Source organism: Phaethon aethereus (genome assembly GCF_964289735.1).
Source record: "Phaethon aethereus genome assembly, chromosome: 4".
Classification (NCBI taxonomy): Eukaryota; Metazoa; Chordata; class Aves; order Phaethontiformes; family Phaethontidae; genus Phaethon; species Phaethon aethereus.
Window position 1 is genome coordinate 16992175 of NC_138578.1, and position 14691 is coordinate 17006865.

Below are 14691 nucleotides of genomic sequence, written 5' to 3' on the forward strand. Positions count from 1 at the left end.
TTTTGTGTCTCATTTACAAAAGTTCCTTACACCTTATTTCAGGTCCTTCACAATTTATACATACAGCAATGTACAGTACAGCAAAAGACTGCAAAAAATTATTTGTAAAGCCAGCACAATAGATACTATAAATTGATACCAGGGCATTTGTTTTCACATCTTATCCTTTTTAATTAAATAGTAAATGGACACTTAACACAGTGTATATCATCTATGATGGGATAACATGGGATAACAAATGCCACAGGTGGGGATAACAGTATTCCACACCAAATGTTCTGTTATTACTTTACACGTTAGGGTTTCTGTGTGTGTATATATGCTTGTGTATATATAGGTTTTGTTTGTTTTTGTTTTTTTACAAGAAAAGAATATTAATGCCCCATATTGACTTTACGTTTTATGTGCAAACCAAGGGTAAGCTTTAAAAAGTTCTCATTAGTTCTTGAACCCTTTTAAAACAAGCAAACACTACCAGAAACTACATGGCATATTTAAAACTCCCATCTGTTAAAATATCAAAATCAAAGAGTTATTGACTAGATATGGCTTTTCATCCAGAGGAACAGGAACATTTTCTAAGTGTTTTAGGGTTATGGGGTAATTTCCAAACATCTGGGTCTTGCCAAATCAGAGTCAACTGCTTTCCATTCCCCAAACCCTTTGTATTGATTTTAGACTATTCAGAGACTGCTGAACAACTGTAAAGAGCATGTTTAAAATATGGTTTCTTGGGTCCTTCATGGGTGTGGAATAACACGGGGAAACTTAAGGCAAAGTTCTTCCATTTAAGACATTTTCTATCACTTCCTGTGAAAGTACAGGGGCTTGGCATTCCCAGATTCCACCTTTGGTAGCTGGTCACTGATGATTTCCACCAGCATGGCTGGAAACTCTACTTTCAGTGCCTGAGACTCTCGGAAGGTGTAGAAACAGAATTCCAATAAGTCACTAACAAGCTGAAACACAGAAAGAGACACTTTTTAGGAAAAACACACAGCATTTTGGATGCAAACAACAGCTTATTGATCATGAATTGGCTTCTTACTCTGACCTGGCAGCCCACTTGCAGGGGTTAAAAAGCAACCAAAAGACCTCAAATCCCAAAGTGCTACTGAACTCATTAGAAATCAGCTAATTAGGAAAAAACAAGGTACCACAGATTTGATTTTTCAGCGTAACTGCACTTTTCATTTCACCAACAGGCCGCTGGCCGCCATGAAAACTATAGGTATGCAATGTTTATGAAAATAAAGCCTGCCCAGAGGGAAAAGATCGACCATTAACTATTGTATCTCTAAATTTCAGCCGGATACATGTTTGTTAAATCAGATTATTTGGTTAACTTCAGCGCCCTCTCCAGAGGCTGCAACCTGCAACTGCCAGAGCAGCTGATGTTTTTAGCTTGTGAACAGTGTGACACAACATGAACGCTGTGTCACACTGTAGCATTTCAGGTTTAACAGCATCACAGTCCATATGAAACTGTTCATCGGGGTGTTTCTATTTGTATATAAATGCATTTTTTTAATACCCCAAGCTTTTCTTTCTGCTTCCTACTCATTAAACTAGAGAGGCAATATTTAGGGAAGTATTTCTTTTTGAAAAAAAGCCTAAGCTCTCTGTTTTTGTAGTGGTGGCTAATGGCACACTTTTGCGTCTTCTCAGTGGATTAAGCATAATGCTGAGAATTTTAAAGATAAAAATTTCTAATCAGCTCTTCAGTGACAGAAGCTTTGTTCTGTAACACCACAAGTACCGAGTTACAGGTTAGCCCGGGAGCACCTCCACCAGCAGAACAAAAGCACAACTTCCGCTGCGCCACGACCCTCCTTTGGCTTCCTCTGGGTGGCAAAAGTTTTCCACAGGTGAAACCGTATCACAGTTCTCCCAAATGGCAACTGACAGCCATTTTGCAATCCTAGCAGAGGTGGTCTCCAGCTGTTTCAGGACTGCCAGCTGAAGGACTAAATGGCATACAGGTACCATGAGCTTTTTGGTGTGTGGAAAAAAAATACCATGTGTCTGTCCTTCAAAGCGCCAATAAATTCAGTCTGACTTCTACCTTGTCTCAAGTTGTGATGTTCTCATTTGTCAGATACAGAGCTTCATTTTGGTCTACACGTTAGTCGCACTACAAGAATGAACGTTGATTTTGGCTTTTAATTGGTTTTGTCTCTTGTTTTGTGCTATTTTCTCCACACAAAATTGCAAACTGCAGCTCATCTTTCCTATAAGCCAACATGCCATTAAGAGCAAGAGAACGGTGAAGACAAGACGACCTCTTCCAGCATCACTGCTCAGGGAATTACTTCTATTTTCATGACAAAAACATGGCAAAGCAATCTCATGGCTCACCCTACATGCATGCAGGCTTTTGCTGGTTAATTTTACACGGTACGTTGATACAATCGAGGCATACTTGTTCATGACCTTTAGTAGCACGAGAATGTTATTTCAAAACTAGGTTTTTTGGTTGCTGTGACCTAAATGAATCTGCTAAAGCCTTACGGTACGTTGGACCCTTTGCAATCTTCAAGAAAAACACTACACAAGTCAGTCAAGAGGCAGCAGCAAGTCAGTTTCTGAGGCCCCCATGAATAGCATGCAGCTAGGTTTCAGTTAGCATATTAATTTCCATGGCAGTTCACCAAATTACTGCGATGTACAACTGAAGAAAAACTAGAGCTTCTGCTGTTTAAAAATGCAAAAGTTATGCACAGCTTAATTTTGGTGCCTCATGTCCTCGCAAAGGACTTAAACCATTTCTGCTTGCGTAGGTTATCAAAGACAAGTTCATTGTTTCAGTTCTTAACATGCAGAGTTGCACTCTGCAGCAAAGCCCCTCTTAAAGTGGGCTTCCAGAAGGCAGAAAAGGAAATGAAAAAAACCACAAAACCAGGCACCAACACACTACCCTTCCATAGCACCACACCTTAGTACTTATTTTAAGGACTTTCACAGCTGTTCTTGCAAACATATAAGCTCTTTACGAACAACACAGAGAAGTGCTGCACTCGAACACGCGGCTTTCTGCTACCGAGCACTACACGAGTCTGTCTGCTGTTGCTTAGTTCATTCCCGATGATCTGGCATGTCATGAGGCAATGCTAATTAATTAAACCAATGCAGGCTAAATAAGTAGCATAGACATAATTTGGTTTTCAAGGGAAAAAATGCTGATGTTCAAAGGTTTAACTTTACCCATTAGAAGGAGGTCGTTTCTGTATATCCTGTGTGCCAAAAATATGCCAAAAATATTCCAAATGTAACATAAAACCAAACAAAGTGAAAGAAACTGTCTCTTGGTATGATCGCCGCTATCTCCTCCCTGCCTGTGTCACCAAATACCAACACAAACTAGGCCTTGCGCCCCAACGCAACCTTGACAATGACCTGATGGACATACTGCTTCTCCTGAACTCGAACACGAGTGGGGTTTCATATTGATGAACGTTAAGTGAGGGGGTCGGGGGCATCTGTCACGCTGCCAACCGTCCTCGCTGTGCTGATGGCTCGCCTGCTCTGCAACTCAAGCTAACTCCTGCCTCACCACGCTCGTGTGAAGCCTCCGAATGCAGCCAGATAGGTATCATGGAAAAGCCGACTATTAATTCTGCCTTCCTAGCAAATTTTTAGTAGTATCAAATACATATGTATGTCTGGTGAGGAAAAGGGGAAATGAAAAATACTAACATTCATGAAGAGAGCATATTCTATTCTATACAATGAGTTAACAGGCCAGTAGGGAAAAAACCAGGATGTGATCATGGGTACTATCATAACAACACATTATGAGTTTCACCACAGAGGAGAAAGGTTAAGTTTACACAGCAATTTAAAAGAAAAAACCTAGAATCCCCTACCACCTAATACGTGGGTTTGGAGCCTTAAGGATAATATATATTCTATACCCATTTAATCTGCTAAAACCTTTGTTCCTCTCTTAAGCAAAGCTATCAACTTCAACATACTTGACAATAATCAACCACTTTAAGAAAACGGGAACATGAGGAAGCACACCGCATGTGCCACAAGGAGCATGGGACCGCGGTCAGGATCTTTTTAACTGCAACCTTGAAAGCTGCGTGGCTTTTGGGGCTGGGGAAGTATTTCTGGCACTAATTTAAAACAAAGAGGAATGAATGTGGGAGCCTCGAAGGTCAACTCAGAAGTACTAATGTAAACAATATGAGAAGGTCAGCAAGAGAAGGCTGCGAGACCAGGAACTGAGCCACGAGTAGTGTTACTGCCGGCATGTCCTATGTTTTCAAAGGTACCATCCTGCCCCGCCAGCCCAGCAGCCTTGGCGTGAAGATGCACTTGAAGGGATCAAAAATGCAGGTTTCGCAGGCAATGTTAATTTTGAAAGTTGAGTACCTGCCTCTGCGCCCCAAGCAACATTCATCTGATACAGTTTTGATTTATAACAGGTAAATAATTTAGCTAGTCTTCTGCTTTAAAAGCGAAGTTCCCTCTTCAGTAAGGAAATGAAAAAGATTGCTTTCTTTTTAACACACAGGCTCCGTCACTGCACTGACTGTGACTGATACACCACAGGTTACAAGTGAGGTAACGCGAGCTACCCAGCACCTCTAAATCTGGCTTATGGATTTTCTAGATCAAATATACTTCTGATTGTTCTTCAAAGGCTTGTAAACTCCCTGTGCTCTAAGAACTCCTGACTGCATTTTACCTGACCGCTTTCACCCGCTTCTTCTGGTAGTTTATACTGGAAATGCTGACACCTCTTCCAGTACAGCAGTGTGAAAGGCAGCCCTAATTAAGCAGTGTGAATGAAAGCACCACTGTTTTCACAAGCACTGCAACAGTGATGAGAAACCTATTTATTTTTACAATCTCCAATTATTTCAGCTACTGAAGCAAGCTGCTGAAGAGCTACAGCTTAGAGTGCAGGCAGTGCAGTTAAGGCCACGACTAAAATAATGCCCATTTCCTCGGGATGCAACCAGGACGTCGTTCTTGCCGCTTTAGTAGGTAGTTGTTCAACCCCCTTTGGAGCTGGCAGTAAAACACGTCTCGGTACCTATGGCAGCACTGCAGGCCTCCCCCTGCACACAGGGGAATGGGGACGGAGCTCAGGTACCGCAGTGCCGGGCTTTGCCCAGCTGGCTCCTTGGGTGTCTCCCAGAATGGAGACTGCAGCCTCTCTGGGCGCGCAGATACCACTAAATTATATTAATATGAGCTGGGTAGCGGGGATGCAGACACACAGGTCAGAATTATCACATCCATGTCACCCAGACTGCTGGAAGACATGACAGCTCTTCTGCCAGCAAGTGGATCAGCTGTTAGCTATAACCCTTCACCACTTCAGTCATTAATTATGAAGCTTTCTCTCATCACCAACCTTTAGAGAATGTGCTGTGTTTAAACATTTTCAAGGCTACAGCACTCTTGGTAATTCTGAGATTTTTAGTTAATCTTTGCATTTGTATGCTGTATTAAGCACCTCTAAGAAATAGGAGTATTAATCAAACACCAATTTTCTATTATTAGGGTGTGTTTTCCATAAAATGGACTTTTTCATCCATACTTTTCTTCGTAATTTAAAAAAATGAATCCGTTAATGAAGTCCCTGAAGTTAATACAGTTAGAGTGACCTTTGGGCACTTGCAGAATTTTTACAGCAAAAGTTTGTCTATCTCAAAGAACTGTCTGATGTGCAAGGGTGCACATTTCTGTGCTCAGTTTTTCGACTTCAAAATCTCTCACAGTCTCCGAGTGTGGTATGAAAGCCCACAGTCACGTCTCTATCATGAGCATCTTTGCGATTAAGCCTACTGATACAGCAATTAAGATAGTAGCAGGGTAACAACAGAATGCTGAGTAATTTCTTCCTATTGTTAGCTACAGCTATTACTGCCAGAAACCTCGGTGTTCTCATATAAAAATGGCACTCAAACATTCTCTGTCCCTTTCAGGAACAGGTCTCTGCCCGTTTCCTACAGAGCACAGAGCAGGCGCGTGTTGGCAGGAGGTAACCTTGCCACGATGCAACCGCGCAGCCTTGGTGACTACTTGCACTGAGCCAGGCCCCCTGAAAGGACAAGCTGCTGCCCATCAGCTGAACAGCAGCATTTTGCCTCTTGGTTTCAAAACTGGTGTTTCAAGCCGTGCAGGCGTCAGGAGCCTGCTGCCCTGCTAAGGTAAGCAGCAGCAGCAGCCGCCAAGGCCAGCCAGGCAGCCTCCCTTCCCCCAGGCAGCAAAGAGCCCTGGGTGAGTTTGGGACTATTGCAACCTCCTGCTTTTTCCCCTTCACGCAGTAGATACAAAGCTCCTGCTTCACAACGGGTAAGGTTAAGGAAAACCATTGCCAGCCAGGTCTTGATTATTCCATTATATTCCCTTTTCCTCCCGGTCCTATGAAAATCCCATGATATTAATTAATTATTACTCTGAGGGCTCAGGAAGTAAATTATTCCCCCCAGGATGGCTCACAGGCTGATTCTCAGAGGTACAGATGTCCTTCGGAGCCACAGTGGCTAATTCCTAGCTGCTTATGAAATCTTGAACTCTAACCCAAAGAGTAAAACTTCCCCCAAACAAGGGGAAGACAAGGCAAGCCCGAGGGATGAAGCCTGTACGCAGTGTATTTACCTCATGCTAGCAAGAAGTGGAAGGTGGATAAAATGCATACGGATTACACACCAACAGTATCTGACCAGAGCAAATGTGGAACCTAGTTCTGCCTGGACAGGTACGTTTATCCGATTTAGGAACTGCACTCATTTCTTTGGGTTTTCTTCATAAACTTGCACACACCAAAACCACAGCACTTGACACCTGGACACAACATGGAGGAGCCCAAGTTGAACTCATTTTCTATGCTTTGAGGACGCATGCAAACCCACAGTGTCACACACCAATGAAGCATCCTCAGCCCTTGGCCAGGGTAAATTCTGAGCCAAGTCTCCCTTGCCCTTCTGTCGACAGTGGTGGGGTGCCCTCCTCCAGCAAACACCTATTAACATGAAGGAGAAGAGATCCAACCATCACAGACTGAGCAACACAACCCTCAGAGTAGCACCTGTCTACATTAGGGAGCTGGCAATCAACTTCTCACTTGGCAAACACGTATTAGCTGCTGCAACACACACCCATGCACATTCCCGCATTGCTGCTGCTTTTGTAGGGGCCACACCAGGAGTAGGGATTGGATTTAGCCTCTGAGTACACAGAGAAAATGCCTACTCTGAGAATTCAGGCACTGGGACTAAAACAAGGCTCCGAACAGCTCATCAGCTGTGGGACACAACTGTGGCAGATCAGTAGCAGGAGTAAGGGCACACAAAGGTGTTGGCAACAGCTGAGGGGCTCATCTGCAGCTCCATATTTATGGGATTAAGCACCTGCAGAGGCACATTTGCATCCACCGCAGCACACCTTGCAAACCTGCACCTTGAGGATCTGTGCCCTTCTTCCCACTGTCAGCTTTTTCAGTCAGTGTAATCCTGGCGCTCTCAGCCTATGGAAAGATCCACCTCAGCTATAAAGTATTCCCTCCAGGAACCATAAAAAATTAATTATTCACCAGCATGAGCCTTAAAGAATTTATTTTTGTTTGGCAGAAAATATCAACAAGCAAATGACAGCGCGGTGCTCTGCCTTGCCAAGACAAGGGGAAGGTTCACATTAGGGTTTAATGTCATGGCATCGAAACAAAAGCCCTCTTAACTCAAAGTCTGTTTAGTATCAGCCAGATTGAAACCAAATTCAGCTTTTGTTCTGCAAACAACCTAACCATACACTACACTGTCTATATGAAATAAGGCTTGCCATGCAAGATACAACCCTTCCTGCCAAAGCCAACAGGAGATGTTGAGAAGGATCCAAATGAAGTTTTTGATACCATGTGTAGTACATCTGTTTCTAATGTTCCTGCATGCCATTTGTCTGATCACATAAGGCAGTTCACCTACATCCAAGCACCACATATGCATCTCTCCCTGAAATGCCCATGGCCATTCATGGGCACAAGACCAAAACCTTTATGTCCTGGGCAGAAAGGTGGGTTGTCCTTGCTATGCCATGGTTCTCAACACATAACGCTGCTTCATGAAATGATGCATGCAGGCCAGCCACAACAGTAGAAATACAATCCCTACAAGAAGGAAGTATGTCGATTACGTTGGTGCCCTCAATGCTCCCAGAAGACACCCACGCTGGGGTCCATCCACACAAGCAAGGCTGAGCCATAGCACAATAGCAAGTAAAGGACAACGACCTACTCCTCTCTGTCGTCTCGTGCCGAGGGAGAGGAAGGGCGCGCCGTGAAACCAGACTGACGCTGTCAGCCAGCGCCTGCTGTATCAGCAACCACTGCTTCCACACAGCATCATGCAAATAAAGAGCACTCCGGTGCACGGCAGCAGTGACGCAAACTACACGGCAGCCTGCAGGCACGCTCCGAAGGCCGAGAGCAGGTGTGCGCACGCACGTCCGCGAAACTGTGTTTATCTTGTCTGCTCAGGATGGGTTTCGATCTCTTGTTTTTCAGTTGTGCTTTTGGTGCTTTGAGGCTTTATGGATCATTAAATAAAGTTGCTGATTTTTTCAAATACTTAAGTGCCTACCTGGCCTTCTTGAAAATTTCTTTTTTCCTCACCTCGGCACTTTTCTACCTGCGCATATGTTCACCATGTGGATGAATGATTTAGTATACTGAGCAATGTAAAACCATCTTGTTTGGGTTTCTTTTTTTCTTCCTCATATTATATAAGCCAAGCAGACTGTAATTGGATATTCCCATGTGCTTTATTTCACATAGTCCTCAGAAAGACTACTTAAAGATGAGGTCGATGAAAGCAAGTGTGAAGGTGCAAAGGAGCAGTATTTTTTTATTGTTTATTGCTACACTCAGGTAAAGCGAACCCCACGAATGCCGAGATGCTGCTTTGCTCTGATGGAAAAGCTGGAGGCAGCAGGAGGGCTGAATAAGCATGAATTCTGCACCCGTCCCTTCGGGCTTGCACTGCAAATGCCAATGATGTGGCTACAGCAGCACATAAACTCGGGGCCTCAGCTCTAGCTAGACTGCTCAGCCCCAAATACAATCTGATCCTCTAAAATTATAATGGAGTAAGTTAAAAATACATAGATGACAGCTGAAAAAGTGTTGCTCCTATACTAAGGAATCGAGCAGAAAATTTGCATGTACATTGATAGAACAGAGAAATTCTGCACTAACAGGCAGTGGGGGGAGAAGAGTAATTCTCACTTCTCCTTTACACTATTACCACTCTAAATTAATTCTGGTTGATTTCAAAAATGAAAAAGCAAAAAATCCATTTTAAAGAGAAAAGATAAACAAATGCCTTTGTTGAACAAGTCTCCAATATCATCTCTGAAAGGAAGCACTGTTGTGCAGACAACCGGCCTTTTTAACGGAGAATGCTGACAATAGAACTTTCTTTAAAAAATCTTTTGTAATAAAGTGCTCTATTAAAACACAAGTAATGTAAAAATAGCTTAATTAAAAATTAAATAAAATGCAAGAGCAGTCTGCTTCCTCTGGTTAGTTCAGCTCCCAACGGTTAATGCTGTGTTTTGGAAAACGTCTGTAGGACATGGTAGCATTAGCAGTAAGCGCGAGTCTGTCATCCAGTCACCTTAACCACACAAACACACCCATTTCAGTAACAAATCACAGACACTGCCTATTCTGAAGAGGATTAGAAAACTCCATAAATGCAGGGGTTTGTTATACTGCCCTGAGGTTCAGATGTGAATATCTTGAAAATGATTTTATCACCCATCCCTTTTCTTTCCACTAAAACACTGCAACTTCCTTTGCTGGCACGGAGCAAGTGAAACCCGATCGCTGACGAATGAGCTATTACTGCAGTACTAATAATACTCTCCCTGCCTCCCACTAAGATTTGCAATGTTTTAATGAACAACAGAACAATATTTGAAAAATAACTCCATATGTACACTCTGTAAACAGACCTCAGGCTCTTATACGGATTTGACCTGAAGTGCACTGTACTGTACTGTCTCTACAAAAACGAAATGTAAGTCGAGTACAAAGAAGTACATTTATATGCAGACTCTGAAAGCAAGTGCTGTAGGTTCTTCATGCAGCAAAGTTACTTCCCTGCCCACCCAGGATGGAGTAGAACAGTTTTCTCCTTTGCTGCACTTTACCAGTTTTTAGTGGGAGGTGATCAGCGCTTGCTGCTGTGCCTTCAGCCTCTGCTCACGGGACCTCTCCACTCTTGTACCCAAACACAACTAAAGGTCGCTCTCGCTGGCCCCAAGAGTCTCCCGTCACCTGCTGCACCGCGGCACAGCTTCAGAGAGGATGGATGCCAGCCCTGCTGGCCCCAGACAAGGGGCTGGTGCCCAGGACGCTCTCACAGGGCACTGGGGAAAAACCCCCTCAGCTTCAGGAGACCATTACAGCTGGGTCACTGGCTTTCTCTGTGGGAACTCCAGGCCCTGTGATGGAGAGCATGGAGATATACCCCCGCTGCTGCTCAAAGCATCTGGAGAGGTTAACCTCTGCACTTAAACATTTTACTGGCTCCAAGAACAGGGCTGCTCCCACCTCAACAGCTCAATGTTACTGATATCCCTTCTGAAATCACGAGCTGGTCTCATGCACTAGGCACCTACCACAACCCTTCAGACCCACTCTGGGCTGAGGCACCAACACCCTGAGCGTTTTGGGACTAAACTTTTAGTTTCCCCATGATCCTTCATCACATCGTACACCCGACGCACGTGAAACAAACACCTCACACGGGAATGAGACAGGCCAGTAGAAATAACCTAATCATACAGTGAATCTTATACTTCAAAAGCTCAAATAAAGCTTCAAATACCCAAGGTGGCTCCAAGGTCTTTATACATCTTTTAAAGTCATAATTATTACAATCCCAGCTGTAAAAGATCACCAAATTCATTCAACGTTTCTTAGCACATCAGACATGTTAGATGTATGACACACTAACCCAAGCACCTTTCATTGCGAAGCGACTCGTGGGATACTTCGCGTGGCGCGCTCGTGCTGTGTCTGACTTGGGGTCACACCTAACATCACTTCCCCTGCTGAAGAGCCCCTGACCCCACTGATAGCTGTACTGACCTTAAGCGAAATCATTGGAGGAACACGCTACCATTTAACATAGGAGAAGGCAGCAGGACCCAGCCCTTAATGACTTATATTTTCTTATTTTCCTTGGCAGTTGACCTTATATTCATCTAACAATTCCTCTCAGATGTTCCTTTAAAAAGAACTTTTTTTTTCCCCTCTCTCTCTTAGTTAACACAATTAAAGACTACTGATTTACCTTAATGGAGAGATTTTTGCATGCTTAACTTGTCTGCACTCCCTGAGGAGTCATACTTACATCATGCATGGAGTCAAGAAGTTTAGTCAGTTGGTAGAATCTCTGCCAGCTTTGCCCAGAGTTACTTGGACATTTAGTTACCATCTTCTTTAGTTCTTTAATGTAATTTGCCCTCATTTCTTCAAATGCAGCTTGGCTTTTGAGACCATCCTTGGGAACTGTCATTGAAAAGACAGTCTTATATTAATATTAACTGCATTGCTTATTCTTTTAATGTGCATACTTAAAAAGTTACACTGGTTAATGGATGAAAGAATTAAACCCTTAAGCAAAGTCCATAATTTTACAGACATTGGTAAGGAATCAACAACATCATACAGATATTCAAGTGATTCGAGCATCCTCTCCAGATCTGTGATCGCAGAAGCTGTGGCAGAGGACAATATAACATCTCAGAGATATGACACATGCTAACCTCATGCTGAAACTGTTTTTAATACAACCCAACCACAAAAAAAAAAAAAGAGAAAAAAAAAAAGAAGAAAAAGGCAGATGGATGAAGGATTTTTTTTTTTTTTTAGACATTGAAGATGTGATTTATGATTCTTGAATGATTCCCCACACTTGGCAAAGGAGGGGAAGGTACAGAATTACAGCTGTTATGTGCAGAAATGCTAGACCAAGTGACACGTTTTTATGCCATCAAGTAACATCTAAAATTTCTTTGAATGTTAGTAAGCATCTGCATAACACCTAGAACAAAGAGAGCCATTATTCTGCATGAAACAGAAGACCATTTTCCAAACAGACACCCTGACCCAATGTTTGACCACGACATACAGTTGCAAGCATTTCTAGTGTTCTGTCAAAGTTCCCATCTGCCAGAGGGATCATTTCACAAATGGGCTAAAAGTAGAGTTTTCTGATACTTTTTACTGTGACTGATATCAGCAAGGCTAATTACAAAAACAAATACAGTTTCTATACAGACTGCAAGTACCCTTGCACAGCCACAGGTTCTGCCCCAAACAGGAATGGCTTATAGGATCAGATCTCTAGTTAATGACCTGTTTGGGGTTTCCAACATTACACAAAATGTTTTGGTGTTTTAATACCTGGATTGGTTGAATACTGCTTAACTATCAAATATTTTTCTACTCTGCACCTCTTAATGCTAGTCCACAGAAGGAAAACAAAATACTACGCTGTACAGGAGTGAGTTTATTTTCAAAGCAAGCCAGAAAGCTATGTCAGAGTAAGTTAACGGGGAAGTTACTTATTAAAAAAAGGAAAGGAAAAAAAAAAGGTGATCTTCCAATTTAGCTTACCCTGACTCAACATCTTGACAGAAATTGTCTTGTTCACCTGTTCATTTCTCTTTGAAATCCTGTGAACTGCCTTCTATCCCACTGCAATCGCATCATAAGCATGTAACAAACGCCCACATGGCTCCAGAGTAGAATCTTCTATCACCAGTATCTACCAGAGCAATTTAGCAATGGAAAACAAGGAGGAGCTCTACCACCACATGAGCAGCACGGACTTGCGAACATGAAGTGCTGGAAGGGGGTACACCAGGAGGACTCTTTAGAAAAAGCCTAGGAGGTAATGCACCAACCTGCCCATCGCTCGGTAAATATTACATATTTATAGTATATAAATGTAATATTTAATTTTTAAACTCTAGATGCCAAATCTCTCAGTCAGTCAGCCGACAGATAGAAGAAACTGTCTGGAACAGATGCACAAATTCAGTTCAAGCTGAATGAATATAGAGACACCAATCAAGAGGAGTAAAGCCATCAGAGCATACTGTGGTCCTTACACAAAATGCAGAGGCTTTACAGTTCCTTTAATATTTACAGGCCTCTATTCCTACATGCTGCCTAAAGACTGTTAGAGTCACTCTTTCTTTGTCTACTACTATGTATTTTACTCTTCTCTCTGAAAATTATTATACCATCACCCCAGCCATATTATTAAGAAAGAAAGAAAGACCACAAATAAAGAGAACTCAAGCAAAACATGAAATTCTGGAGGTTTGCCCAGTGTTTCTGATTTTACTTATTAAATGCAGCAATGCTTTTGGCAAGCTGCCAAAATCTATGGTCTGCGGAAAGCAAAAAAACAATTGAGTTGTAATGTGTGGTTTATTCCACATGTAAATGGAGTGAAGCTTCCTTGATGTGGTGGTCATGAAAGTTTCAGAATAACTTGTACTCTGCTCATCACACAATTCAATAAAAAATTTTAAATGTAAACAAACCTGGTGTTTTCTGTCATAAGGTTGTATCAAGGTGCAATCATTTGAAACGAGGTTTGCTGCCCTTCACGTGACACTTTTTGGGTTTATCACTGTCTTCATTTCCATTTCAGTCTCCTCTCCCTCTCTATAACATAAATATCCTGATTCTCTCAAAACAAACTATTTTTAGTAGGTTTTCTAGTGACCATGGTGTGTGTTCCAAAGGGATCCAGATAGCTGATCTCACCTAACATATTCTCGCAACAGCTCAAGTCATTAGTTAACACTCTCAAGAGGGCAGAATAATAAATCTAGCTTAACGAAATCTTGCTACATTTTTAGAACACCTTTAGGCTCTTTTTCTAAAGATTCTCCCCCTTTAGGGCTGATTAAAAAGGTAGTAGAGCCAGACCTCCAATTCTGATGCTCTCTCAAGAACATTTTGGTAGTTAGATCTGCTCCGAGCACATCCACGTTAAGCACTGCTAGTTGCTTCTGGAAAGACTGCAAGTGACAACCTTCAAAAAAGCCCACTCACCCCCTAGGGCTACCCCAGAGCATATCAACTCCCCACAGTCCCAGTTTCACCAGCAGGCGGTCTCCTCAAACCCTCGGTGGAGCAGGACCCCGGGGTCAGACTCTGCAGGCTGGGACATAAAGCGCACCCCAACAGGCATCATGTCTCCCCGTCCGGAGGAGCTGGAACGGCTTCAATGGGAGGGAAGGAGAGAGCTGAGCCCCAAAAACCTTACAGCCCCAGGAGGTTTCTGTTAGCGGATCCAAATCCCCTCCAGCCGGGACATGAACTGCAGCTTCACATCCTCCTCCAAAGGCAAGTACTTTAACCACACAGCTACCAGCTGCGTGGGACAGGCGAGGTCTGACTTAAAGGCACAGCAGACAGGGAGAAAGTGCCTGTCCCACCACCTCGCCTGAAGGGGTTGCCACTGGATGCTGCAAATCCCCTTTGTAGGCACCTAACTCAGCCTGCAGCCAGCATGCCCACGCCATGGCTGGGGACTCGGGAGGCTCGTGGGCATCAGCGTTGCATCAGCCCACTCTGGCATCCTTCAATGGTTTTGGCGATGAGCACCTTCTACTGCTGCGCAACTAACGCTGGTCGTTTGC

The 14691-nt window shown here is 43.2% G+C and overlaps 1 protein-coding gene across 2 annotated transcripts in view; it reads right to left on the bottom strand.

Annotated features, from left to right (window-relative positions):
• Positions 1 to 803: 803 nt before the first annotated feature.
• Positions 804 to 14691, bottom strand: part of NR3C2 (nuclear receptor subfamily 3 group C member 2) — a gene marked incomplete at both ends in the record, with an annotated part of 207464 nt that continues 193576 nt past the window's right edge. For both annotated transcript variants that reach the window (XM_081999312.1, XM_081999313.1), the window contains 2 exons: positions 804 to 959; positions 11379 to 11536. In XM_081999312.1, the coding sequence (XP_081855438.1) occupies positions 804 to 959; positions 11379 to 11536 (314 nt within the window). The remainder of the gene's footprint in view (positions 960 to 11378; positions 11537 to 14691) is intronic.